This window comes from Dipodomys spectabilis, unplaced genomic scaffold (assembly GCF_019054845.1).
Source record: "Dipodomys spectabilis isolate Male_0828 unplaced genomic scaffold, ASM1905484v1 ptg000576l, whole genome shotgun sequence".
NCBI lineage: Eukaryota > Metazoa > Chordata > Mammalia > Rodentia > Heteromyidae > Dipodomys > Dipodomys spectabilis.
This window is the reverse complement of record NW_024871253.1, coordinates 777,823-804,370: the sequence shown is the minus strand read 5'-3', so window position 1 is coordinate 804,370 and position 26,548 is coordinate 777,823. Positions and strand designations below refer to the sequence as shown.

At 48.7% G+C, this 26,548-nt stretch overlaps 1 protein-coding gene and 1 non-coding gene across 2 annotated transcripts in view; both read left to right on the top strand.

Moving 5' to 3' along the window:
- The first annotated feature begins 1,004 nt into the window (after positions 1–1,004).
- Chd3 (chromodomain helicase DNA binding protein 3) overlaps positions 1,005–26,548 on the top strand; it is a 28,421-nt gene continuing 2,877 nt past the window's right edge. The window contains exons 1-35 of the mRNA XM_042670876.1: positions 1,005–1,313; positions 5,976–6,088; positions 6,553–6,723; positions 6,935–7,059; positions 9,030–9,313; positions 9,512–9,642; positions 9,791–9,941; positions 10,112–10,305; positions 10,605–10,838; positions 11,009–11,212; positions 12,098–12,309; positions 13,024–13,155; positions 13,527–13,626; positions 13,988–14,179; positions 14,308–14,508; positions 14,870–15,007; positions 15,812–15,933; positions 16,084–16,257; positions 16,391–16,532; positions 16,745–16,876; positions 17,930–18,047; positions 18,262–18,386; positions 18,556–18,787; positions 19,079–19,245; positions 20,681–20,858; positions 21,327–21,392; positions 22,603–22,688; positions 22,841–22,974; positions 23,489–23,633; positions 23,810–23,972; positions 24,952–25,070; positions 25,185–25,320; positions 25,435–25,536; positions 25,724–25,849; positions 26,292–26,400. Of these exons, the coding sequence (XP_042526810.1) occupies positions 1,040–1,313; positions 5,976–6,088; positions 6,553–6,723; positions 6,935–7,059; positions 9,030–9,313; positions 9,512–9,642; positions 9,791–9,941; positions 10,112–10,305; positions 10,605–10,838; positions 11,009–11,212; positions 12,098–12,309; positions 13,024–13,155; positions 13,527–13,626; positions 13,988–14,179; positions 14,308–14,508; positions 14,870–15,007; positions 15,812–15,933; positions 16,084–16,257; positions 16,391–16,532; positions 16,745–16,876; positions 17,930–18,047; positions 18,262–18,386; positions 18,556–18,787; positions 19,079–19,245; positions 20,681–20,858; positions 21,327–21,392; positions 22,603–22,688; positions 22,841–22,974; positions 23,489–23,633; positions 23,810–23,972; positions 24,952–25,070; positions 25,185–25,320; positions 25,435–25,536; positions 25,724–25,849; positions 26,292–26,400 (5,432 nt within the window). The 5' untranslated portion in view covers positions 1,005–1,039. The remainder of the gene's footprint in view (positions 1,314–5,975; positions 6,089–6,552; positions 6,724–6,934; positions 7,060–9,029; positions 9,314–9,511; positions 9,643–9,790; positions 9,942–10,111; positions 10,306–10,604; positions 10,839–11,008; positions 11,213–12,097; positions 12,310–13,023; positions 13,156–13,526; positions 13,627–13,987; positions 14,180–14,307; positions 14,509–14,869; positions 15,008–15,811; positions 15,934–16,083; positions 16,258–16,390; positions 16,533–16,744; positions 16,877–17,929; positions 18,048–18,261; positions 18,387–18,555; positions 18,788–19,078; positions 19,246–20,680; positions 20,859–21,326; positions 21,393–22,602; positions 22,689–22,840; positions 22,975–23,488; positions 23,634–23,809; positions 23,973–24,951; positions 25,071–25,184; positions 25,321–25,434; positions 25,537–25,723; positions 25,850–26,291; positions 26,401–26,548) is intronic.
- On the top strand, positions 23,100–23,239 carry LOC122100461. Its single transcript, XR_006146168.1, has one exon.

The following is a 26,548-nucleotide window of genomic DNA, read 5'->3' as shown; positions in this document are numbered from 1 at the left end:
AAAAAAAAAAAACCCTTCACATCAAACCACTCCCTTCTGAAGTATTCAGAAAAAAAAAAAAAGCTTTTCTTTAGAGGAGGGAGGGGGGAGGAAGAGACTAGTAAAGAAAAGAAAAAAAATCCAATCTAGTTGGACTAGTATCTAACTAGTTAACCTTTAACAATTTATGCTGATGTCAGACTGAGCATGAGTACTGATTAATACCCCCCCAGATATTTTTTATAAGGGGGGGGAGTTAGTCACAGCAGCCATTTTTGTTTTATGCAGAAATCCTTCATCCCCCCCCCCCAACACACACACACACACACACACACACACACACACACACACTTCAGTACACAAGGAAAATATCTCTATTAATCTGTACACTAATCAGTTATGAAAAAAGGGAGAAATTTGTGGGTTTCTGGGTAGAGGCTTGTTGATGGGGTGTAACAGGGAAGAGAATGAGGGGGTGAAAAATGAAATATTAAGCCAGCCATTTTGTTTTAAAAGGGGATTTTCCCCCCTTTCTTATGGAGGGGGTGGCGTTGCTGAAGGGGGGGTTGTTTTAAAAATAATTTCAAGGCGGCCATCTTAGTGCCTCAGCTCTGAGAAATATTTCTGAGCGCCCCCCTCAGAATTTAAATATATTTAAAGCAATGGAGAGGGGGGCAAAGAGAAGTCGAAAACTTTTATATATGTATATATATATATAATTTAAAAAAATAATAATTCCCCCTTCTTGTTCTCTTGGGAGGAAAGTGGGGGGGGGGGGAAGGGAAGGGAAAAAAAAGTCTCAAAAAATTTTCCAAGAACATTTTTTGGGGGTGGTTCAGCCCCCCTCCTCAGACGCCGGCCCTGAGGGTGGGGGTTCTGGAGGGGGGTGGCCCGGGGGCTTGGGGGGCTGGGGGAGGCGGTAAGGAGGAGGACGCCGCCGCCGAGGAGGAGGAGGAGGAGGAGGAGGAGGAGGAGGAGGAGGAGGTGGTGGTGGTAGCGGTGGGGGAGGCGGGCGGGCGGGCGGTGGGTGGGGGGGTGGTGGGGGGGCCAGAGCCACAGGATGGCTTCCCCTCTGAGGGACGAGGAGGAGGAGGAGGAGGAGATGGTGGTGTCGGAGGAGGAAGAAGAGGAGGAAGAAGAGGGCGACGAAGAGGAGGAGGAGGTGGAGGCGGCCGACGAGGACGATGAGGAGGACGACGACGAGGGAGTACTCGGGCGCGGGCCGGGCCACGACCGGGGCCGCGACCGCCACAGCCCCCCCGGCTGCCACCTCTTCCCGCCGCCGCCGCCGCCGCCGCCCCCGCCGCCGCCGCCGCCGCCGCCCCCGCCGCCAGGTAAGCGTCCTCCCCGACTCCCCCGCCGCCCGCCCGGGGGCCGAGGGCGCGCGGCGCCGGGCACCCACCGCGCGGCCGAGCCCGGGCGAGTCCCGGGCGCCGCCGTCTCGGGCCGGCGCCCAGCGCTCGGCGGTCCGGGCGGTCCGGGCGGGCGGTGGCGGTGGCGGCGGCGGCGGCGGCGACCGCGGGGCCAGGCCTCCTCCCCTCCCCCGCCGCCCCCCTCCCCCGCCGCCGCCGCCGCCGCCGCCGCTGCCGCCCGGACCGCCGAGCGCTGGGCGCGAGCTGCGCGCGCCGGCCGGGCCGCTGGGTCGCGGCTTTCGGTGGAGGAGGAGGAGGAGGAGATTTTTTTTTTTTTTTTTTTTACCCTCGGCGGGGAGGGGGTAGGCAGGAAACGGCCGCGGCGAAGCCGGGGCCCCCTCCCTGGCCGCGCGAGGGACCGCGGAGACCCTGGAGACCGGACGGCGGCGTGGGGGAGGGGTGGGGGGAGGGGCGGCCGCGCAGCGCCCCCGGGGCTCCGGGCCCGGCGGGGGTCACTCGGAGGCAGAGTGGGGTTTCGGTGTGTGTCTCCCGCCGCGCGGCCCTGACACCCTTCGCTCTGGACTTGGCCGAGGGGGGTACGGGGTCTGTGGGACCCCCCCCCCACCGGCCACCTGTGAGGACTTAGGTGCCCGCCAACTCGGGGGCGGGGGTGGCGTCGATGTTTGTGGGCGGCTGATGACCGGGGGAGTGGGGGGGGCAGGTGGCGACCACTTCCTGGAGTAAGACTTGAACCTACCTCCCACTCCCCCCCCAGCTGGCGGTGGGGATCGCGAGTCACTTCAGACCGGGAAGGGGTGGGGGGGGGGGGCAGAGGAGCCTGTCAGGGAAGCGAAATGCCCCCCTGATCCGCCCCCTTCATCTCTCCGGTGCTCCGGGCTCTTTTGTGTCAAGTGCGGCCCCCTCCCCCTTCGTGACCCCGTCAGACTGGGGTGGCCCAACTGCCCAGCTGTGACTCTCACGTGGCTGCCATTCACTGTCACTCACTTGCTGAAACCACACACACCCTGACCACACCGTGGTGGTGGTGGTGGGGGGGGGGGAGCTGCCCACCCAGCTGCTTGGCAGCTTGGCCGACACTGGGCGCCCTCCCGCAGGATGACCAGTCACCCTGCACCCTGGGCCGCACAGGGAGGGGGGGGGGGTGCGACCGCTGCCTGCCCTGGGGCGCCCAGCAGCGCCCTCCTCTCCACGAGCCCGAGGAGGGACCTCATTCTTTAGATGGGGGGGGGGGAAGGATCCGCATCTCCTAGGTGGGGACATCCACACCCCCAGGCCTCTGGCTGCCAAACAGACCCAATGCACCGAACTTCAAACTGCCTACCACCGAGCTCTTTGTAAAACTGTCATATTGATCCCTGTGGCTTCGGTGGCACATGTTCCTGTCTAGTTGACACAACCTTTGAGGAGAGGGTAGCTGGGAGGCAGGTGGGGGGGGGGGTTCCCCATGGGAGAGTAATATGTTCCGTGGAGACTGGGTTCCCCCCCGGGCTTGTCTGAAAAGGGGAAAAGTTTTGGAAAAAGTTACCCAGACAGTCGCATGTCTCCCAAGGGGGGAAAAGGAAGGGAGACTGGCAGGGAGAAGAGAGGGCTGTCTGCAGCAAGGTGCTATCAAGAGGGAAAGGGGTTGGCAAGGGGAGGTGGGGATCGATCCTGGCAGTGCTCCCCATCTGTATTGCGAAGTTGGAGTCTGGGGGTTCGAGTGGTTGCGGGAGGCTGGAGCCTGAAAGGTTGAGGTGGGTCTTTTGTGTCCTACTCCCTCCCTCCCCCCTTTCCCTCTTCGCTTTCGGAATCGAGGGGAAGTCAGCTGCTTTTACATTTTTATATTTGAAATGAAACCCCACCTCCTCCTTCCTAGTCAATGTTCTCTCCCTTTCAGCCCTCCAAGTCAAATAAGTGACCCAGATACACCCCCTCAGATGACTTTCTGAGGTAAAACTTGGGGAAAATATTTTTAGCCTGCTCATTAGCTCTGTCTTACCTAAGTGTGGGGCAAATAAGCCTTCTCTGCCTCTGGGGAGGTCTGGGCAGCCTGCCCTCCCTCTTCCTTTGGTAGAATATGAATTATACATATGAGAGCGAGCGTTCCATTGTTTTTCAGGCCGACTGCTTTGAATCTCACCATTTTGTTTTACATTCTTACCGAAAACCAGTTTTATCCCTTCCCCCTCGCTCCAGTCTCTTACATTGTTAAACGTTTAAAATAATAGCACTCGTGTTGGTGGGGGAAGGGAGCAGGAAGCCAAAAAAAAAAAAAAAAGAACCCTCATTTCTTCTCCCTCCCCCTTCTGGCAAGTCTAGAGAAATAATATAACATAATATATAGATGCGATTCCTTGGCGTTGGGGGTGGGGAATGATTGTGGGTGGTGCGGAAAATTCTGGTAGTTTCTTTGCAAAAGGTCTGAAAATACAAACCCACCCCCTGCGTGTAGTACGCATGTGCAGCAGACCTATTATGGAGGTTCGTTGTGGGGGGAGGGAGGGGAATTTGAGAAAAAATAAATATATGTGTGAGAGATTGATGGTGAGATTAGAAGGAGAGAGGGGCGGGCCGGAGGCGAGGCTCTCTCCCAGGCTCCTCCCGCCAGCCGGGCTGCCAGGCTCCGCCCTCGCCCTCCCCGCCTTCCCGAGATCTGAGCCGGGTTGTGGTAGAGTCTGGGCTCCAGGCCAGCATTGAGTGGCTGCTGAGACAGAGGTTGGGACTTAGATTTGCTTTATTACCCTTCCTTGCCTTTCCTCGCCATTTGCCTTTGCCTTTGCCAGTCGCCGACGTCAGCCCAAGTTCGAGAACCTCCTGCAGGGCGGGGGAGTGGAGTTCACCGGCTCTGTGGCCCCTACTCCCAGCTGGGGGTGACCCAAGCCACTTCCCTCATCCTGAGCGAGTTGGCCTGCCCTTGCCACTGCCCCCGCATCCTCCTCATTTCCATGTTCGTGTTAACCCAAGTCCCTGGGGTTATGTGGGGCCTTGGAGCCGGCTGTTGGGCATGGCATCTAACTGACTATTATTACAGCCTCTACTCAGTTTTTACACCTGGCTTTGGCTAGGCAGCCCCCCCCTCCACTCCATAACCCATCTTAAGAGTGTCTTCCTGCCCACGGGCACACAGGATGCTGGAGTTAGGAGAAAAGATAGCATGAAAGGAAAGATGTGTCCAGAGTTTGAGGAAACCTAGACCTGAGGTGTTAATTGTGACTAATTTTCCCTTGGCTGTTGAGGGAAGTAGGATTGTATGTCCTAGAGCAAGGGGCTGGGCCAAGCCCATGCTTTCCCTATTGCTACAGCTGCCTCTGCATAGAACAAGACAGGTCTAGCTGGTTAGTTTAGTGCTTGGGGGGGGGGGGAGAAAGGGGGGCGGGAGAACCAGGGCTCCATGTCAGTGTGGCATTAGTCTGTTGGCATGGTGTCTTTCTTCCTCTATGAGAAGTAGCTCTGGCTCTCAAGCCACAACAGACTGGCAGGGGTTAGGGAGAATGTTGTTGGGGGGCCAGCAAGGGAAATCTATTGTGGGCCTTCTGACAGAGCTGTCTGGGGAGAAAGCCAGGGATCTGGCTGTGCTGCAAGTATGGACCAGTCCAGGCTTTGGATTTTCTGTTTTGAGTGTATGTGTATGTGAGTTTGACAATGCACATGCTGGGTGTGTCTATGCCTATCTCTTATTTTGTTTTGGATCTCCTGTGCTGCGTATCTATATCTATATATCTGATATATATACATATATATGTATGCATCTCATCTGATATATACATATGTATGTATGTATGTATGTATGTATGTGTATACCTGGGTTGGGATGTCTGGGACAAAACATGCAGATATAGGGTGAGACCCAGACATGGAGAGTATGACCCCAGAGTTCTCAGAGGAAACATGAATATAGGAATCGATTTGGAGCAGATTCCAGGTTACTTTCAAGGATGAGGAGAACCATTTAGGCAATTGTGGAGACTTCCTTCTAGCAGATTAAGATGTGATGGGAGCAGACACTAATCCTATGGATAAGAAGTGAAAATGACTGGCTGAGGATTTCTTTTCTCCAGTACAGTGTTGGAGTGAGGAGATGCTAGTAATTATCTGAGGAAATGTAAATAGAGGCTTCCCTCTTGGCAAAAAAGGATGTCAAGGCCCCAGGGTGTTAGTGTGAGAACCCAGGTGTCCACCTTTGGCTCTCCCTTCTCAGCATCTGGCTTAGGAAGCTGCCAGCTTGTGTCTCCCCACTCCAAGTGCTGGGTCAGGCCAGGCCAGCAGCTGGGCATGGCTTCCCCAGATCCTAGGCAGGCTGCCAGCTGGCAAAGTAAGGGGGAAGGCAGGAGGAGCCCTGGCGGCGACTGAAAGGACCTGCCACAGTCAGAGCCCATGGCCTAGAGCCTGGTCCCTTGTTAGTAGAAGGGGAGAGTAGGGAGTGGTTTGGCTGCTCTTCTCTTCTGACCCCTGACCTCTCATTCAGAACCAAAGCATCCCAGAGTACTCGAAACACTGTTTTTATGCAGTGAAGGACAGCAACATTTGGAGGACTTAATGCCCAGTTCCTAGAGAGTGGGACTGCGGTGGTAGGGGGAGTGATTGAGGGACCTCTGAGACTGGGAACTAGAGGCTTAGGTTATTCTGGTGCTCTTTGCTCCAAAGATAAGGATGACATTCGACTGCTGCCTTCCGGATTGGGTGTGAAGAAGAGAAAGCGAGGACCCAAGAAGCAGAAGGAGAATAAACCAGGCAAACCCCGGAAACGCAAGAAGCTTGTAAGTATCAAGAAGTCCTAACTCTGTGGGAAGGTTCAGGAGACACTTTTCCAGAGACCTACATTTTCTCCCATCCTGCCCGAGTAGAGGAATGTCCTGAAGTCAGGAAGGCTTGACACACTCTCCCTGTATTGCCCTATGCCCTATATTTCATGAATCAGGACCTCACTCCCTATAGCCTAATACAGGGAGCCTCGTTGTCAGTGTGACTTGTCCTAGCGTCTCACAGAAGCAGTACAAGCTTGGATAATAAATACATGAATTCATAGCCCACAAGTTTTCCTGAACGAGTTGCTTAGCTTTGTTTAGCCTCAGTTTCCTCTTCTGTAGATGAGCATATATCAGTTACTAGCTGATGAGATTGTTGTGAAGGTAGAAAGAGATAAAATACAGTATGTTAAGAACAGCTTCTGGCACATGGCAAGAATGGATAAACGTTATTCTTACTTATTTCTCTTCCTTAGGACAGTGAGGAGGAGTTTGGCTCAGAGCGAGATGAATACCGGGAGAAGTCAGAGAGTGGGGGCAGTGAATATGGAACTGGACCAGGTCGGAAACGGAGACGGAAGCACCGAGAAAAAAAGGAGAAGAAAACAAAGCGAAGGAAAAAGGGGGAGGCAGATGGGGGTCAAAAGGTGAGTAGACTTAGGGGAACTCTAAGGTGAGGAATCCACACAATAGGCAGGTATCAGAGGGAAGGAAGCCACTGAGCCTGTCCTTGGTGAGGGGTAGAGATTGTAATGTAAGAAGGGAGCGAGAAATTGGTGGGTAGCTGTATATTATGGCAGATGTGGGAACCCCCAGGAGCACCTACTTCACTGAATTCCCTCTTCCACATATACACAGCAGGTAGAACAGAAGTCATCAGCAACTCTGCTTCTGACGTGGGGCCTGGAGGACGTGGAGCATGTGTTCTCTGAGGAGGATTACCACACACTTACCAACTACAAAGCTTTCAGCCAATTCATGAGGTAGGATGGGACTGGGAACTCTCTACAACAGGTACTTAATTTTAGCAGGGAGAGCCTCGACCCTTTCTGGACTCGGATGAAAGCTAAGAAACTAGAAAATCTCATAGCACATACACATGAAATTGCACATGTAATCTCAAGATATTGTTGGATTTCTTCGGATCTGAGGGTCCCAAGTTAAGAGTCCTTCCCTGAGGACTCCTTATTTGAGGGAGTAGGGGGGCTGAGGTCATGATGCCAGGGCTGTGTTAGAGAACTCTGTTAGCAGCACAACATAGTGAGGACAGAATATAATGAGCCCATGCTCTGATAGTTCCAGTTCTGTATCCTTCAGGGCCTTTCTAGACTAGACCTGGAAGATACCATCAGTGTTCTAGAATTTCCATTGCTTTTATCAACCACAGTTCCTTATTTTTTTTGATACTGGAATTGGAACTCAGGACCTCAAGCTAGCTGTGCAGTTACGTACCACTTGAGCCCTGTTTTTGCTTTAGTTATTGTTTTTAGATAGGGTCTTGAGCTTTTCCTGGGCTGACCTCAGACCATGATCTTTCTACCTATCCTTCCTGAGTAGCTGGGATTCCAGGTGTGAACCATCATACCCTGTGTCTATCCATTCCTTAGGTCCCAGTAACAACAGAGCATGTTTTATCTATGATGGGACCTGAGCTACATTAGCTCACAAGGTAGAAAACAGTGAAGATGTCTTTTGGGGAGGAAGCATTTCACATAGTAGTTCCGTGCCCTGAAGTGCTAAGGTTCAAGCCCCAGTTTCCTCTTGGGCAAGTTATTTAATTTCTTTCAATGAATAGTTTTCTTACTTTTTAAAATAGGAATAATAGTATATACCTTATAGAGGTCTATGAATTTAGTGGGATAATGAATTAAAGTGTACTACAGCTGGGACCTTGCCCCAAGAGAGTATTAGCTGGTAGCTGTCCTTTGTAATGTTTCACCTACTTCACCGCTAAAGATGGTGCTTTTGTCAGCATTGAGGGTCACACATATCCTTGCAAGAGCTGAACACCCTACTCCAGAGGAGAACACTGCAGCCTATCGCTTTTAGGCCCTTTGCCATGGGGACCTTCCTTCATGTCCCATGAAATTTAGTAAAATGTGAAGAATCGAAACAAGAGTGCTACTGTGAGGATGAGATAGGATGTACTGTAGATAGTGGTTAATGGACTGAAAAGTAGTTACTTTATAGCACTTATGTTGATGCTATTGTTTTTGTTTTATCCTTTTTAAACTTTTTCCCTTTTTTTAAACATATGTACTTATTACAATGATATTTTTCTTTTTTTCTTTGTGTGTGTGTGTGTGTGTGTGTGTGTGTGTGTGTGTGGAGGGTGGAGGAAGTGCCAGTCCTAGGCTTGAACTCAGGACCTAGGCATTGCCCCTAAGTTGTTTTGTTTTGTTTTGTTTCTCTCAGGGCTAATACTACCACGTCCAGCTTTTTTAGTGATTAATTGGAGATTAGTGTTTCGTGGACTTTGCTGCACTGGCTGGCTTTGAACTAGATTCAGATCTTAGCCTTTTGAGTAGCTAGAATTACAGTCATGAACTCCCAGCACCTGATGTTTTGATATTTTTCTTTCTTTTTTTTTGTCGGTTGTGGGGCTTGAACTCTGGGCCTAGGCACTGTCCCTGAGCTTGTCAGCTCAAGGCTAGCACTCTGCCACTTGAGCCACAGTGCTACTTCCAGTTTTCTGGTGGTTTATTGGAGAGAAGAGTCTCGTGGACTTTTCTTCTGGGGCTGGCTTTGAACCATGATCCTCAGATCTCAGCCTCCTTAGTAGCTAGGATTACAGGCGTGAGCCACCAGGGCCCGGCTTGATATTTTTGTTAATAGGACACATTCTTACCACCCAGAAATCCTAGCATATACATAGACTTCATTGATAAGAAGAGATGGCAGTACTTCCAAACCATTTGTAAAAGGTCTGAGTTTTCTACTTCTGTATTTACAGGCCCCTAATTGCTAAGAAGAATCCTAAGATTCCAATGTCTAAAATGATGACCATCCTTGGAGCCAAATGGAGAGAGTTCAGCGCCAACAACCCCTTCAAGGGTTCAGCAGCTGCTGTGGCAGCGGCGGCAGCAGCAGCAGCCGCAGCTGTAGCTGAACAGGTGTCAGCTGCTGTCTCCTCAGCCACCCCCATAGCACCTTCCGGACCCCCTACCCTCCCACCACCCCCCACTGTTGATATACAGCCCCCACCTATCCGAAGAGCCAAAACCAAAGAGGGCAAAGGTAAGAAACTCTCTTTTTCCAGCTACTGTCTCCTAACCCTCTAAGTTGTACGTCTTAGAATTATAGTATCACTGTAGTTAGTACCTTTGCCTGCCCAAGTTGAGATTTCTGGAGGAGAAACATTTTGTTAGAAAGAGGTCTAAGGGTCCCTGATTCACAGCCTATGGTTTGTCTCTCTTCATTCCCATCATCATTCAGGTCCAGGCCATAAGAGGCGTAGTAAGAGCCCCCGAGTACCCGATGGACGTAAGAAGCTTAGGGGGAAGAAGATGGCACCTCTCAAAATCAAACTAGGTCTGCTGGGTGGCAAGAGGAAGAAGGGAGGCTCGGTGAGTTGTTCTTCCCTATTTGTTAAACTTACCTAGGTGTCAAGGGTTGGAGCCCAGGGCAATGAGGGAAACTGGAACAGGAAGCCCAAGGCCCAGGGAGGGGAGTAGAAGCAAGTATGCCTCACTGACAACAATGGGCTATGGGCAGTATGTTTTTCAGAGTGATGAGGGTCCTGAACCAGAGGCTGAGGAGTCAGACCTGGACAGTGGCAGTGTCCACAGTGCCTCAGGCCGGCCTGAGGGCCCTGTTCGTGCCAAGAAACTAAAGAGAGGCCGACCGGGAAGGAAGAAGAAGAAGGGTAAGCTGTGTGTGAGCCTGTCAGTCTGCCTTCCTTTGCTGTCTTTCTTATTACCAAGTTTGACTTCTCTATTCAACCCTTATCTCTCCTCTTGCCTCTCTCCTTGAATCCTTTTTTCTCTCTCTCTCTTGTTCTCTCTGTTCTTTTGCCTTCACTGGGGTATATGACAGTCCTGGGATGTCCTACAGTGGCCGGGGAGGAGGAGGTTGATGGCTACGAGACCGATCACCAGGATTACTGTGAGGTGTGCCAGCAGGGTGGGGAAATTATTCTGTGTGACACCTGCCCTCGTGCCTACCACCTCGTCTGCCTTGATCCAGAGCTTGACCGGGCTCCTGAGGGAAAATGGAGCTGCCCCCACTGTGTGAGTACCTGGTGCTCTCAGGGACTCTCCCATCTCTTTCCTTCTTGATTTCAGTTATCCTCTTCCTCCTTCTGATGCCTGGGCATCAGATGACTTAAGGCCTAGCATGCTATTTGGGCCCTATCCCCCATCCTTTTGCTCCTATAGTTAATATTTCTGTAAATTGGGGTGTTCCTTTGTTTCTGTCAGTCTTCTCTGCATTTCTAGGATTCAGGTGTCCTGTCTTTGCCTCTATCTTCCAGTCTCGCTCCTTATCTCCTTTCTTCCATCTGTCTCTGTGTCTGTCCTTGGCCTCCCAGGAGAAGGAAGGAGTGCAATGGGAGGCCAAGGAGGAGGAGGAAGAATATGAAGAGGAAGGAGAGGAAGAAGGGGAAAAAGAGGAAGAGGATGACCATATGGAATACTGCCGGGTGTGCAAGGATGGCGGGGAGCTCCTATGCTGTGATGCTTGCATCTCCTCCTACCACATCCACTGTCTGAACCCTCCCCTGCCCGATATCCCCAATGGTGAATGGCTGTGTCCCCGCTGCACAGTGAGTAGATATACCTTTTCTCAGTATTACCCTTAGGCCCCATCTGCTAGCCCCAAATGTCTAGTTCTTCCCCCTCCCCCCTTGCAACTCCTTCTTGTGGCACCTTTGTTCTCCTACTTAATGAGGAACTCCTTCTGCCTCTTTCTTTCCTCATATATATCATCCTGAAGTGTCCTGTGCTGAAGGGTCGTGTGCAGAAGATCCTGCATTGGCGGTGGGGGGAGCCACCTGTGGCAGTTCCAGCCCCCCAACAGGCAGATGGGAATCCAGATGCTCCACCTCCCCGTCCTCTTCAAGGCAGATCAGAGCGAGAATTCTTTGTCAAGTGGGTGGGGCTGTCCTACTGGCACTGCTCCTGGGCCAAGGAACTTCAGGTATAAGGACCCTTTCTTTTCTTCTCCCCTGGGACTCTGACTTCTTAACCCTCTGTTCTGCATGCTTCCATATCCATCCTTTGTTTTTTGGGGTTTTTTTGGGGGGGTCTAGTCATGGGGCCTGAACTCTGGGCCTGGGCACTGTCCCTCAGCTCTTCAGCTCAAGGTTAGCGCTCTACCTCTTGAGCCACAGTGCCACTTCCAGCTTTTTATTTTTTGCTTATGTGGTGCTAAGGAATTGAACCCAGGGACTCAGGCATGCAAGGCAAGTGCTCTACCACTGAGCCACCTTCCCAGCCCCTCCATCCTTTGTTTTACCTCATTTTGGGCCTCTGGCCTCATGCCTTCCTTGCTTTCTTGATTTCCATATGTGGTTTTCTTGGTCTCCAGTTCTCTTTCTCTTTACTTTGTTTTGTTCCCTTTTTTTTGTCTGTCAGTCATGGGGCTTGAACTCAGGGACTGGGCATTGTTCCTTAGCTCTTTTGCTCAAGGCTAGTGTTCTACTTTGAGCCATACCTCCACTTCTGGCTTTTTGGTGGTTAATTGGAGATAACAATCTCACAGATTTGTCTGTCAAGACTGGCTTTGAACCAGAATCCTCAAATCTCAGCCTCCTTAGTAGCTAGTAGTGAGGCATGAACCACTGGCTCCTGACTCATGTTTTATTATTCTTCTCAGTCTTAATAGCTCTATCCCAGCTTCTTTTGCTCCTTATGGCTTCATCTATACACTGTCCTCTGATACTGTTCTGTTATTTTATTTGTTCTCCTGATTTGGCCTCACCCATTCTCTTTCATAGCTTTCTTTCCCCGTCCCATTTTCCTTGCTGACCACTTGTTGTTCTTTCCTGGATGTTGGAATTATCTTTCCTCTGTGTCCCATCAGCTGGAAATCTTCCACTTGGTAATGTACCGAAACTACCAGCGAAAGAATGACATGGATGAGCCCCCACCCCTGGACTATGGCTCTGGTGAGGATGATGGGAAGAGTGACAAGCGCAAGGTGAAAGATCCACACTATGCTGAAATGGAGGAGAAGTACTACCGTTTTGGCATCAAACCAGAATGGATGACAGTCCACCGTATTATCAACCACAGGTAAGTGATTGGTCTGTGTGAAGCCCTACCTTAGCCCTACCTTTTTTGTTGTTGTTGGTCATGGGGCTTATACTTGGGATCTGGGTATTGTCCCTGAGCTCTTTTTGTTCAAGCCTAGTGCTTTACCAGTTTGAGCCACAGTACCACTTCTATGACACTGCTTTTACTGTGAAGATGGCCCCATGTTTAACCAAATGACTGATTGAAACTTGCTGACTCCTCCTGCAGCTCCAGCTTCTTTGACCTTGCTTCTTCTAGGGGGACTAGGGACACCAGAAGGAAAACCCAGCATTGCTTCACTTGACCTTGCCTCCTCTACTCTCCAGTAGCGTAGGACATGCCACATGAGCCTGGAGTTAGGGCGTGAAAGGCAAACATGAGAAACATAATTCGTCCAGACCGTTATTTCAAGTGTTGATTTCTTTGTAGTACTCACTGTTGCCTAATATAAGCTCAGTATATTTCATTGCTGCCTTCCCCAATACAGTGTGGCCTCCATGACAAAATAGGCTTGTCCGTTTCCTTCACTCTTCAACATAGTGCCTGGCTAATAGTAGGCACTAATAGTAGAGACTGACTGACTGGGTGAGTGAATGAGGTTGGAGGGCTCTCCAGAGATGTTATGTGATAGTTGATATTTAGGTGTCATCCTGAAAATGGTTGATAATACTTCAACCTTCTAACTGCTTCTCTTCTTGGTCTTCTGCCCCACAGTGTGGATAAAAAAGGGAATTACCACTATCTGGTGAAATGGAGGGACTTGCCTTATGACCAGTCCACATGGGAGGAAGATGAAATGAATATCCCTGAATATGAAGACCAGAAACAAAACTACTGGAGACATCGGTGAGGGAAGCCAGGTTATGTATTGAGGGAGTCTGTAGTTGGAGTAGGAAAGCTAAACTGAGCAACCAAAAGGGACAGACACAAGCTGAGTATGGCAGTGGCATCCTGGGCTGGTTTGTTTGGGTGAGGTTGGTAAAAAGGACAATGTAAGGGGTAGAAGAAAGATGTGTCTAAGTAAATGAATAAGAAGATGTTTCAGCATAGGGAGAGTTGGCTCTCAAAGCCCAAGAGGGTGCAGGTAAAAAGCCAGAGGGAAATAAAATTTGAAAACAATCTAGGTTATAGGCAGCAGAGGTAGATGTGGAATGGATTCAGAAAAGTGGGAAGGGGTCCTAAGGAGTAGGCCTCATTTAGACCCATTCTTTCCTCAGAGAACTAATTATGGGGGAGGACCCTGCCCAGCCTCGCAAATACAAGAAGAAGAAGAAGGAGCTGCAAGGTGATGGACCTCCCAGTTCTCCTACTAACGATGTAAGTCCTCTTTCTTCGTCTGGAGCCATAGTGATTGATGATTTCCCTGCTGTCAACAGAACTTCCCAGGGTTTCAGCAGTCTCTGAATAGTTCTTACCTTAGCGCCCCATGGAGGCTAGGGATTTGGGCCTAAGAGTAAGAGAGCTATTAGAGGCAGCCTCCCAGTATGACTCTTTCACAGCTAGCCCTTCCCTACTGTGCTGAGAGGGAGGGACCAGAGACAAGAAACTTTTGTTAAGTTCAGAAGTAGAAAAAATTGTAATCCAACTGATAGCAGTGCCAAGGAGGAAGGAGGAGGAGATCAAGACTTGTGGACCCCTCAACTGTTCCCTTTAGCTTTCTGACTTCTTGATGTTACAGCCTACAGTGAAATATGAGACTCAGCCACGGTTTATCACAGCCACTGGAGGCACGCTGCACATGTATCAGCTGGAAGGACTGAATTGGCTACGCTTCTCATGGGCCCAGGGCACTGACACAATTTTGGCTGATGAAATGGGGCTGGGCAAGACCATCCAAACCATTGTCTTCCTCTACTCACTCTATAAAGAGGTATGTATTGGATTCTAGGCCCCTGAGATGGGTGGCTGTGCTGAGACCTAGCATAGACTGGGAAAGGGGGATGGAGGTGTATAACAGACAGTAGAGTGGACTAATGGGCCTTCCACCTTACCTCCCAGGGCCATACAAAAGGTCCTTTCCTAGTGAGTGCTCCGCTCTCTACCATCATTAACTGGGAGCGGGAGTTCCAAATGTGGGCACCCAAGTTCTATGTGGTGACATACACGGGTGACAAGGACAGCAGGGCCATCATTCGTGAGAACGAGTTCTCCTTTGAAGATAATGCCATCAAAGGTGGGAAGAAAGCTTTTAAGATGAAGGTAAGCCCCTTTGCCTCATATTCCCCTCAGATCTGTCATTTCTTTGACCCAAGAGAAACTCAGCTCCTCTTGTTCCCTCGCCACCTTTCTCTTTGCTATTCTTCACCTGTTCTCATGCCTCTGAACTTCATAGCAAGTTCTCTCAGGGGTGTGAATGATGGAACTGTCAGTTTATTGGACAGGTGGAAGTTTGGGGCATGGTTAGTAATTGGTGCTTGGAGTTGAAGTTAGAGGACAGAATAATTCACTCCCTGAGGTAGTCATAGTCAGGGCAGGATGTCTTGGAGAAGGATGGGGGATGGAGATGTCATTGTGTGGATGTCAGATGGCAGCCCAGCAAGCAATATGACTGTTTTGGCAGAGGGAGGCACAAGTGAAGTTCCACGTTCTCCTAACATCCTATGAGCTGATCACCATCGATCAGGCAGCACTTGGCTCCATCCGCTGGGCCTGTCTCGTGGTAGATGAAGCTCATCGACTTAAGAACAACCAGTCCAAGGTGAGTGAGATCCCCACATTTGGGAACATTGGAGTGTGGACTACCACTTGCTCTTGTCCTAACAAAACAAACCCTTGAAAGCCCAAGTTGGGTACCAGTGGCTCACATCTGTAATCCTAGCTACTCAGGAGGCTGAGATCTGAGGATCATGGTTCGAAGCCATCCTGAGCAGAGACTTTTACCTTTGATTGACCACAAAACAAAAGAACAACAACAAAAAAAAAACCACCAGAAGTTGAGCTGTAGTTCAAGTGGTAGGGTGCTAGCCTTGAGCAAAAAAAGCTGAAGGACAAGACCCAGTCCCTGAGCTAAAGCCTCAGGACTAGCGCGCGCGCGCGCACACACACACACACACACAGAAACAAAACACAAATTAAAAAACAAAAACAAACAGGGCTGGGAAGATGGCTTAGTGGTAGAGTGTTTGCCTTGCATGCATGAGGCCCTGGGTTTGATTCCTCAGCCCCATATAAGTAGAAAAAGCCGAGAGTGGCACTGTGGTTCAAGTGGTAGGGTGCTAGCTAGCCTTGAGCTGAAGAGCTGAGGGATAGCGCCCAGGCCCAGAGTTCAGGTCCCACGACCAACATTAAAAAAAAAAAAAAAAACTAGTGCTGGGGATTTTTTGCAGCCTGGGAGGCAGAATTCCTGGAAACTTCTGGGCAGAGATCCAGGCTGGAAGCAGGAGAGGACTAGGGATTCAGGACCTTTTACCCAGGAGGAAATGGGAGCTGAAGGACAGGGGACATAGATGGAGTATAGCTATTGATAAGTCTTTTCTCTTGCTGTCTTTGCCCTATTTTCTAGTTTTTCAGGGTCCTCAATGGCTACAAGATAGATCATAAATTGTTGCTCACGGGGACCCCACTGCAGAATAATCTGGAGGAACTCTTCCATCTGTTAAACTTCCTCACTCCAGAACGGTTTAAGTAAGTTGCTTGCTAAGCATAGTTTAAAGAGAGGAGAGACAGAGGACACAAAGTTGCTGACAGAATGATCTTAAGTGGAAAAGAGAGCCTGAAATCAAGGGTTAAGAATTTGACAAGTTGTCTTCTTCTGTATCTCCCCTTGCCTGTAAGCAACTTGGAAGGCTTCCTGGAGGAGTTTGCTGACATATCCAAAGAGGACCAGATTAAGAAACTGCATGATTTGCTTGGGCCACACATGCTTCGGAGACTCAAGGCAGATGTCTTTAAGAATATGCCAGCCAAGACAGAGCTTATTGTTCGAGTGGAGTTGAGCCCTATGCAGAAGTGAGATTTGGGAGAGGTTACCAAGACTTGGGGTTCAGGATTTAGTGGAAACTTTCCAAAGTTGGTGACCAAATGGCTTATTGTAATTGCCTCCTTTATTGTGTCTCTTATATACTCCTGCCTTGGCCTTTAGGAAATACTACAAGTATATCTTGACTCGAAATTTTGAGGCCTTGAATTCACGAGGTGGTGGGAACCAAGTGTCGCTGCTTAACATCATGATGGATCTTAAGAAGTGCTGCAACCACCCGTACCTCTTCCCTGTGGCTGCTATGGTAGATACAAAGAACAGAAAACTGATAAATGGCTAAATCTCTAGAAGCTTGGGAGGGGCTCTGTTGAGCAGAGGGTAGAATTGGGCCAAAGGTCACAGACCTGATCCTTGGAGGGGTAGAGTTGGATATAAATTTCTGATTATTTCTACCTGACTTTCTAGAGTAGAAATAAGGGCATGTTTCTTGACCCTCTTCTCGCCTTTCCTTTTCAGGAATCCCCAAAACTTCCCAGTGGGGCTTATGAGGGTGGGGCACTTATTAAGTCCTCAGGGAAGCTCATGCTGCTGCAGAAGATGCTGAGGAAGTTGAAAGAGCAAGGACACAGAGTGCTTATTTTTTCGCAGGTGATCCACCTTCTCTTCTCTGTTTTTTTTCAGTCATGGGGCTTGAACTCGGGGCTTAGGCACTGTCCATGAGCTTTTTTGCTCAAGACTAGCTTTCTACCACTTTGAGCCACAGTGCCATTTCTGGCTTTCTGGTGGTTATTTGGAGATAAGTCTCATGGACTTACCTGCCTGGGCTTGGCTTCAAACCTTGATTCTCAGATCTCAGCCTCCTGAGTCACTATTTTAGATCTGTTTTTTCTTCCCTCATCTCACCAGCTAGACATTAATTCTTGACCTCTTTCCTACGGCTGCTGTAGTATAACAGATTGGGAGATCTTACCTCTAAGTGTCTTGACACAGCTGGCTGTGGTTGTACACACCTTTAACTCTAGCACTTTGGAGGCTGAGGCAGTAGGATCTAGAGTTCAAGGCTAGCCTGGGGCTACAAGTGAGACCCTGTCTCAAAATGAACAAAAAATGAACTGGGGATGTGGCTCAGTAGTGAAGTGCTTGCCTTACATGCATGAGGCCTTGGATTTGATCTGTAGCACTGACAAAACAAAAAATGTAGCAAGCTGACTAAGCCTTGATCTTGAAGTCTGGCTTCTTCTTAGCTGCATGGGGACAGGTTAAGGTTGAGATCTGTTCTCTAGGGAGGCCTCTGGAACTAGTACTGTTTCTTAGCTTTATTGGTGGGTGGTGTGTATAAGACACACACCTTTTAGAGTTCTGATGAAAGATACGCCTGCCCTCTCCAGAAAACTATAGCTTCAATACTACTAATCTTATACACATTTCCAGAGGGTTCATAGATTTCTTTGAAGCCTTATCCTGGGTCTTAAGAACTTTTGTCTTACGAGAAATTATCTAATGTCAAAAGAGTGTAGCATAGAATGTGAAATGATGAAGAGCCCAGGATGGAGGGAGGGAATATACCTGGGAAGCTTAAGAGAGGGTGAGAATTCAAGTGTAAGGATCGTGGTTGAGTTTGTGTGTAAAGGGGTAGTTTAAATAGAGACACCTATCCTACTACTTTCACATTCCAGACTCCTTTCTTTTCCCTTGCTCTAGATGACCAAAATGTTAGACTTGCTAGAGGACTTCTTAGACTACGAAGGCTACAAGTATGAGCGCATCGATGGTGGCATCACTGGTGCCCTGAGGCAGGAGGCCATTGATCGGTTTAATGGTGAGGGAGAGATGCCTTGGCTCCTGGTGGGCATGAGAGGCCTGAGAAACCTATGCTAGGTCAATGGGATGGAAGGGGGTTGCTGTGAGGGGATATTGGATATGTAGGCTTTGAGTTGGGGCCATAGTCGTTTGTAGTCAGGGAATATCAAGCAGTAGATGGTTAGAACTTCTGGGTACAAGGAAAACCCAGCCTTCTAATTCTCACCTCCTAGCTCCTGGGGCTCAACAATTCTGCTTCCTCCTGTCCACCCGAGCTGGGGGCCTGGGCATCAATCTGGCCACTGCTGACACTGTCATCATCTTCGATTCTGACTGGAACCCCCATAATGACATCCAGGTGAGACTCTGCATCATGGAGCCCCTGTACCACTATTCAGTAATGAGATGTGGGTTGCTAGAAGATTGTGTTTAAGAAGACTCTTCTCTACCAGCCTCCTTCACTGAGCATGTGACAGTTTTCCCCTTCTACTTTCCTGGCTTACCTCTAGTTTCTCACATCCCTACAGGCATTCAGCAGGGCTCATCGGATTGGCCAAGCCAACAAGGTGATGATCTACCGATTTGTAACCCGGGCATCTGTAGAAGAGAGGATTACACAGGTGGCCAAGAGAAAAATGATGTTGACACATCTGGTGGTAAGGCCGGGGCTGGGCTCCAAGGCCGGATCCATGTCTAAGCAGGAGCTGGACGACATCCTCAAATTTGGCACTGAGGAGCTATTCAAGGATGAAAATGAGGGTGAGAAACCTGAAGGCAGCCCCTGCTCTGAGTACTTCTTTTCTGTAGTTCCCTGGGAAAACACTCTTTCTCTGCAGCCTGAGAAGGAAGAAGAGCTTTCTCTCTATTCTTTGGAGGATTGGCTTCCTAAACAAACAAAACCACCCCTCAACATAGGTTCCCAGGAAAAGAGTCTTTTCTTCAGGGCCCCATGAGATAAAGCAAGTGGAGCCTTTCTTCCACACTTGCTGAGGTGATATTGAACTTCTGTTAGAGCCCCAAGTCCCCTTTTATTCCTTGCTTTTTCACTAGGGGAAAATAAAGAGGAGGACAGCAGTGTAATCCACTATGATAATGAGGCCATTGCTCGCCTACTGGACCGAAATCAGGATGCAACTGAGGACACAGATGTGCAGAACATGAACGAATATCTCAGCTCTTTCAAAGTAGCACAATATGTTGTGCGGGAAGAAGACAAGGTGAGAGACTTTGGGGCTTGATGCTATTTTAGGCTGTTTATTATTAAAGAGCAGTGTGTTTTCTGAACCTTGAAAGTACTAGGGTCATCCTTTGCTCTTTGTGTTATTATTATTGTTGGTGGTGGTCATGGGGCTTGAATTCAGGGCCTGGGAACTGTGCCTGAGATTTTGTGCTCTATCACTTTGAGCCAAAGCTCCACTTCAGTTTTTTAGTGGTGACTTGGAGGTAAGAGTGTCACGGGCCAGGCGCTGGTGGCTCATGCCTGTAATACTAGCTACTTAGGAGGCTAAGATCTGAGGATCATGGTGCAAAGCCAGCCTGGGCAGGAAAAGTCTGTGAAACTCTTATCTCCAATTAACCACCAGAAAACTGGAAGTGATATTGTGGCTCAAGTGGTAGTACACTATCCTTGAGCTGAAGAGCTGAAGGACAGTGCCCAGGCCCAGAGTTCAGGCCCCCCCCCCCACCGACAATATATATATATATATATATATATATATATATATATATATATATGTATATACATATGTATATATATATATATGTATATACATATATATATATATGTGTGTATATATATGTATATATATATGTGTGTATATACATATATATATATGTATGTATACATATGTATATATATGTGTGTATATATATGTATATATATATGTGTATATATATATGTATATATATGTGTGTATATATATATACACACACACACATATGTATATATGTCTATGTATACACACACGCACGCGTGCGCGCGCACACACACACACACATGCATATGAGCTGCTGGGAGCTGGTAGCTCACATCTGTAATCCTAGATACTCAGGTTGAGGTCTAAATATGGTGGTTGGAAGTGAGCTCAGGCAGGGTAGTCCATAAGACCTTTTTTTTTTTTTTTGGTCGGTCATGGGAATTGAACTCTGGGCTTGCCACTTCTGGCTTTTTTTCTGCTTATGTGGTGCTGAGGAATCGAACCCAGGGCCTCTTGCATGCGAGGCAAGCGCTCTACCACTGAGCCACCTTCCCAGCCCCAGCTCTTATGTTTTACTTGCTCTTTCACCTTAGTTCCCAGCAAAGAGCAATAGGCAACCTCAAACAACTTCTTAGTGTTAATAGGTGAAACTGGACTTTAGAAAGGGAATTAGGCACAGATTGTTCTAAAACACAGAGGCTATCAGTGAGAGGAAGGTAAAGGGAAGCAGGTGAAAGATTTAGAAAAAGAGATCAAAGAATTAGGAGGGGGGAAAAAAGTACATTGAGGGTAAGTGATAGTAAGAGAAATATACAATGTTTAGAAATTGGGTGCAGACCTGAGAAGGGGTTCCATCAGTATGAACAGGATTTGGCTGAGGCTTGGGAGCAGTGATTTGATGGGGCTAGATGGGGTGAGGAAGGAGACTGCCAGCCTTTACTTTGTTGCCTTTCAGATTGAGGAGATTGAGCGAGAAATCATCAAGCAGGAGGAGAACGTGGATCCTGACTACTGGGAGAAGCTGCTGAGGCATCACTATGAACAGCAGCAGGAAGACCTAGCCCGGAACCTGGGCAAGGGCAAGCGAGTTCGCAAACAAGTTAACTACAACGATGCTGCTCAGGAGGACCAAGGTGAGGACTACCCCAGAAAGTAGAGAGATTGGTTGGGAAGACATGGAGGCTAGGGTTACTTAGAGGGAAATTGAGGCCAAAGCATAAGAGCTTTCCCCTACTCGGGAAGTGGTTAGGAAGGGTCATGAATTACCCCCAAGGCTTGGTGGGTTTGCCAGTGATTTATCTCCCTGAGAACTTCAGGGGAATCCAGTGGACCCCAAGGGGTTACTGTTTTGGCAGTACCTTTGGAAAGAGTCAAAGCAACAGAGTAGGAGGTGTGCAAATACTGAAGGTGCTGCAGAGAACAAATGATTGATGCTACGTGGCCCTGAGTTAGCCTATGGCTATGTCCCAGCTTTCCCAGAGGGTCAAGACCAAGGTGAAGGTGGAAAAGTCTACAAGGAGAGGAATCTAAGCAAAAAGGGCTCTGGTGCGGCTTATGTAGTAGTAGTCACCATTGACCCTGAACCCTCTGTATCCTTACAGATAACCAGTCAGAATACTCAGTGGGATCAGAAGAAGAAGATGAAGACTTTGATGAGCGTCCTGAAGGTGGGCTAACTTTCTGCCTTAGCTCTTCTCGTTTTACTTCCCATATTTCTTTAAACATTCCTCTCCTCCTCCCTGCTCCTTGCTTTTATTTGGCAGCACTGAGGTTTGAACTCAGTGCTTTGAGCCCGCTACGTAGGTATTCTAAGGCCAGTTCTGCTGTGTGTGTGTGTGTGTGTGTGTGTGTGTGTGTGTGTGTGTGTGTGTGTGTGTGTGTGTGTGTGTGTACACACCTGCCAGTGTGGCTTGAACTCATGGCCTAATACCCTAATTCTGCTTTTTTTTTTTTTACTCATGGCTGACACACTACTATATGAGCCATATTCAGTTCTGGCTGTGTGTGTGTGCGTGTGTGTGTGCGTGTGTGTGTGTGTGTGTGTGTGTGTGTGTGTGTGTGTGTGTGTGTGTATGCATGCATGTGCATGTGCACTGATACTGGTGCTTGAATTCAGAGCCTCTTGCTCTACTTGGCTTTTTCACTCAAGGCTGATGCTCTACCACCACCTACACCTCCACTTCCAGCCTTTTTCTGGTTAACTGGACAGACAATTCTCTTGGATTTATCCTCCCTAATGTCTCTGAACTCTTAAATAAAAATGCTTTTAGGGGGCAGGGGCAGATATGGTGGTATATTCCTATAATCCCACCACTCAGTAGGCTGAGGCAGAAGGATCATAAATTTAAGGCTAACCTTGGGTACATAGTGAGGCCTTCCTAAAAACAAACAAACGGTGGAAAAACTAAAGATTGAAGCCAAGGAGAAAGGAAGAAATGGCTGTAATTTCTCTACTGTTAACATTTGGAATATAATAATTACTTAGGCTTAGGTCAAGAAATGTAGCAATGTATGGTGATCTCACTGATAGTCCCAGCTAGTTGAAAAGCTGAGAAAGGAGGATCACGTGAGCCCATGAGGTAAAGGCCAGGCTAGGCAACACAATGGGATCTTATTGCAAAAAAAATACCAGGAAGATTACGTGGTTTTGCCTTCCCACCAGTAATATTGTCAAATAATTGCGAGGAATTTCTAAATATGATTGTATTCTTTTAGACTCATTGGGGTGATAGTGTTGAAAGTTCTTGGAATAAAATTAGAAGTTAGCATGACAGTCTGTTCCTGTTTTCTCTGTCTTGTGGAAATGGGGTCTGGAGGCGGACTGAGGCTTAGAAGAATTGGAAGATCTACTAACTGGTATCACCCCTCCACCCTCAGGGCGTCGACAATCAAAGAGGCAACTCCGAAATGAAAAGGACAAACCATTGCCTCCACTGCTGGCTCGAGTTGGTGGTAACATTGAGGTGAAGACTTGGGCCCAGGCCCTCATACATTCTCAAAGAAAGAATACTTGGAGGATCCTTTGGAAACTGACATCAGAATCAATGTGGGTAGAAAGAACTAAGGCCCAAGACCCCTGAGCAGTCATAGCCCATGTCTCCTTGCCCCACTTCAGGTGCTGGGATTCAATACTCGTCAGAGGAAGGCTTTCCTCAATGCCGTGATGCGCTGGGGGATGCCACCACAAGATGCCTTCACTACTCAGTGGCTGGTGCGGGATCTCAGGGGCAAGACTGAGAAGGAATTTAAGTAAGTGTGGGTGACTCAGGGCTAACAATGGGATTAGAGCTTTGGGTGTTTCTTTCTTCCTATTGGCCACCATGTGATGTAACCTTACTCAACTGATCACCATCTCCCTGCCTTAGAATACCCCCCGGCTTGGTTTCCTGGGAGGTAGGCTCAGCCTATTCTGCCTCTCCTCAGCCAAGCCTAGAATAGAGGGGCCAGGCTTCCTTCTTTATGGAAGAGGCATTGGAGGAAGGAGCCTCATCTGGGCTGGCCTGGCCTTACATTTACTTAGCCATGTTAACCTGGCAGGAGGAGCTGGTGGACAGGATGAAGAACTGACTGATGGGGCCCAGGAGGTACAAGGGCACAGATGTCAGGGAGAGGATATAGAGGGCTAGAAGAATGAGAGGTCCAGGGAAGAAGTTCTGGAGGCACTTGGGAAGTCAAGTTCAGGAATTCAGTGATCTCTGTGCTCTTACTCGCCTGTACCCATTCTAAGGCTCCCTAACTTTCCTCCAATCCTCATGCTCCCTAGGGCCTATGTGTCATTGTTCATGCGCCATCTGTGTGAGCCTGGGGCAGATGGCTCCGAAACCTTTGCTGATGGGGTCCCTCGGGAGGGATTGAGTCGCCAGCAGGTGTTGACCCGCATTGGAGTCATGTCTCTTGTCAAGAAGAAGGTATGAGTCTCCTCTCATCCTGAAAGTCAGTCCAATCACTTAGTTTCTGTCCTCTCTCTGCCTTCCATCCCCAAATTCTGTCTTTCAGGTAATACAACTCAGAGGGGATTAGAGCTGTCTACAGGTTCAATGTCAATAGCTGATCCCTTTTCCACAATGCCTCCCCTCTTCCTCAGGTACAAGAATTTGAGCACATCAATGGGCGTTGGTCAATGCCAGAGCTGATGCCTGACCCCAGTGCTGACTCCAAGCGCTCATCCAGGGCCTCCTCTCCTACCAAAACAACTCCCACCACTCCTGAGGCCTCTGCTGCCAACAGTCCTTGTACCTCTAAACCTGGTAATCAGGAGTCAGAATGATGGGACAGACAGAAATGGGATCAAGAGTCAGGATGGGAAAACCCCCTGTCTTCATTACTTTATTACTCTGTTTGCATGACTATAATGAGATAATTTGAGGTTGAGTAACTTTATAAAGAAGTGGACTTATTTTGGCTCCAGATTCTGGAATTGAAAGGTTAAGGGGTCACATCTGGTGATAGCATTCTTGCTGGCAGAGTCTTGATGGTGGTGCAAGATATCACATAGTCAGAGAGAGGGAGTTCTCAAAGTATATTCTGGTCTCTGTCTTCTTGGTATTTTGGTGTTTATTACTATTATTATTGTTATTATTATTATTTGCAGTACTTGAAATTGAACCAGAACCTTAAGTGCTATACCACTGAGCTACATCCTCAGCTCTTACTTTGTTTTGATTTTTTTTATGATGGGTCTTGAACTCAGAGCCTTGTGTTCTTACTTGTCTATTTTGTTTAGACTGGTGTATACCTCCAGTTCAATCTCTCCCTCTTTTTAAAAGCCAACAGGAGCCAGGCGCCAGTGGCTCACACCTATAATCCTAGCTACTTAGGAGGCTGAGATCCAAGGATCTTGATTCAAAGCCAGCCCAGGCAGGAAAGTCCGTGAGATTTTTTTTTTTTTTATCTCCAATTAACCATCAGAAACCAGTGCTGTAGCTTAAGTGGTAGAATGCTTGCCTTGAGCTGAAGAGCTAAGGGACAGCGCCCAGGCCCAGAGTTCAAGCCCCATGACCAACCAAAAAAGCCAACAGGATTCAGTCACAGGGGCTCCACAGGGGCTCCACCCTAACGAATCATAACCAGTTCCCCCAAAGCCCTGCCTCTAAACACAGGAGTCAGATTAAATGTCAATCTACCCTTTTAGAAATGCCTTCTGGTGGACATTTTCAAATATATGAGCTCCTAGAGGATACCTCAACCATTTCCAAACCATAGCACCTACTCTGCCTTCCCCTACAGCTACTCCTGCTCCAAATGATAAAGGGGATGGGGTAAGGACACCTCTTGAGAAGGATGATGCTGAAAACATAGAGGAGAAGCCAGAGAAAAACAGCAAAATTGAGAAGATGGAGTCAGAGGTGTGTGGTCACCTGACTTCCTCTGAGGAAAGGGAGTGGAGGGGTCTGGACGGGTTTTGACAGCCAGGTTTCCAGAGCCTTCTGGCTCATTTTTTTCCCTCTACTGTCCTCTAGGCTGATGCCCCCAGCCCCGCACCATCACTTGGGGAGCAGTTAGAGCCAAGGAAGATTCCACTAGAGGAGGACGTGCCAGGAGTACCTGGAGAGATGGAGCCTGAGCCTGGGTATCGAATAGACAGAGAGAAGTCAGGTAAGTATATGGCCTTAGGGATGATAGGGGTATTAGAATACTGAGAATTCCCTCTTCTGGGATCAGGGGATGAGGGTGACATCCTCCCTTCCTATCCCCTGCCCCCTCCCACAGCCTCAGAACCGGCGCCAGGAGAAAGGGGGGAGGAGAAGCCGTTGGATGGACAGGAACACAGGGAGAGGCCGGAGGGGGAAACTGGGGATTTGGGCAAGAGAGGTAATGGGTGGAAGGACTGGACACTTGGGTCCCTGAGGGAATCAGGGGAGGTGGAGTTTGGGAAGCTGAATGTTTGGGTCCTGGGGGGAACTGTTGGAAAGGCTAGCACAGTACAGGTAGTAAGTAGTCTTGGGACCTAGAAGGAGGCTGTGCTGAGGTGTAAGCTTTGTCCCATCTGCCCTGGCAGAAGATGTGAAAGGGGACCGAGAACTTCGAACTGGGCCTCGAGATGAGATGCGGTCCAATGGGCGCCGTGAGGAGAAAGTGGAGAAGCCTCGGTTCATGTTCAATATTGCTGATGGTGGTTTCACAGGTAGGGGCGGTTCTTACTGCTATCTGGTCTCCACTGGAATCTGCCCATCCTCCAGTTTGTGATTTAGCCTGAGGCCACCTGCTACCTTTAACTCTGATATCTGACTCCAGTGCTGACTCCAAGCACTCCTCCAGGGCCTCTTCTCTACCCAAACAACTCTCATCATTTCTAATGAAATGGTGCATGCTAACAATGATCATTGCTGTAAATCTTCTTTAAGTGTACCACCTATCTTCACAGCTGTCTCTAAGACCACATTTTGTTTCAATCCTAATTGGAAATTTGGTTTTTACCTACCTTAATTCCTCACCACTAACCTAGCCTTACCTACTCCTCTGAAGGAACCTTTAGTACCATTGGGTTTCTCTCTGTACCTACCTGTTGGGTCTGGATAGGGTTCACAAACCCCTGATGCCTCTGCTGTCTCCTGCACTCTTTGTAGAGCTTCACACTTTGTGGCAGAATGAGGAACGGGCAGCTATTTCCTCGGGGAAACTCAATGAGATCTGGCATCGAAGACATGACTATTGGCTTCTGGCAGGGATCGTCCTGTATCCTTTGGTACAAATGCAAGAGGATTCTCTCAGGAAAGAGGGGAACTACAGGGAAGATGAGTCCACACCCACAGAAGGGAGCTTATGCCACACTTTGGGGTAATCTGGCTAAAAGGAAAAAGTATTCTCAGACAAGCCCATCTGT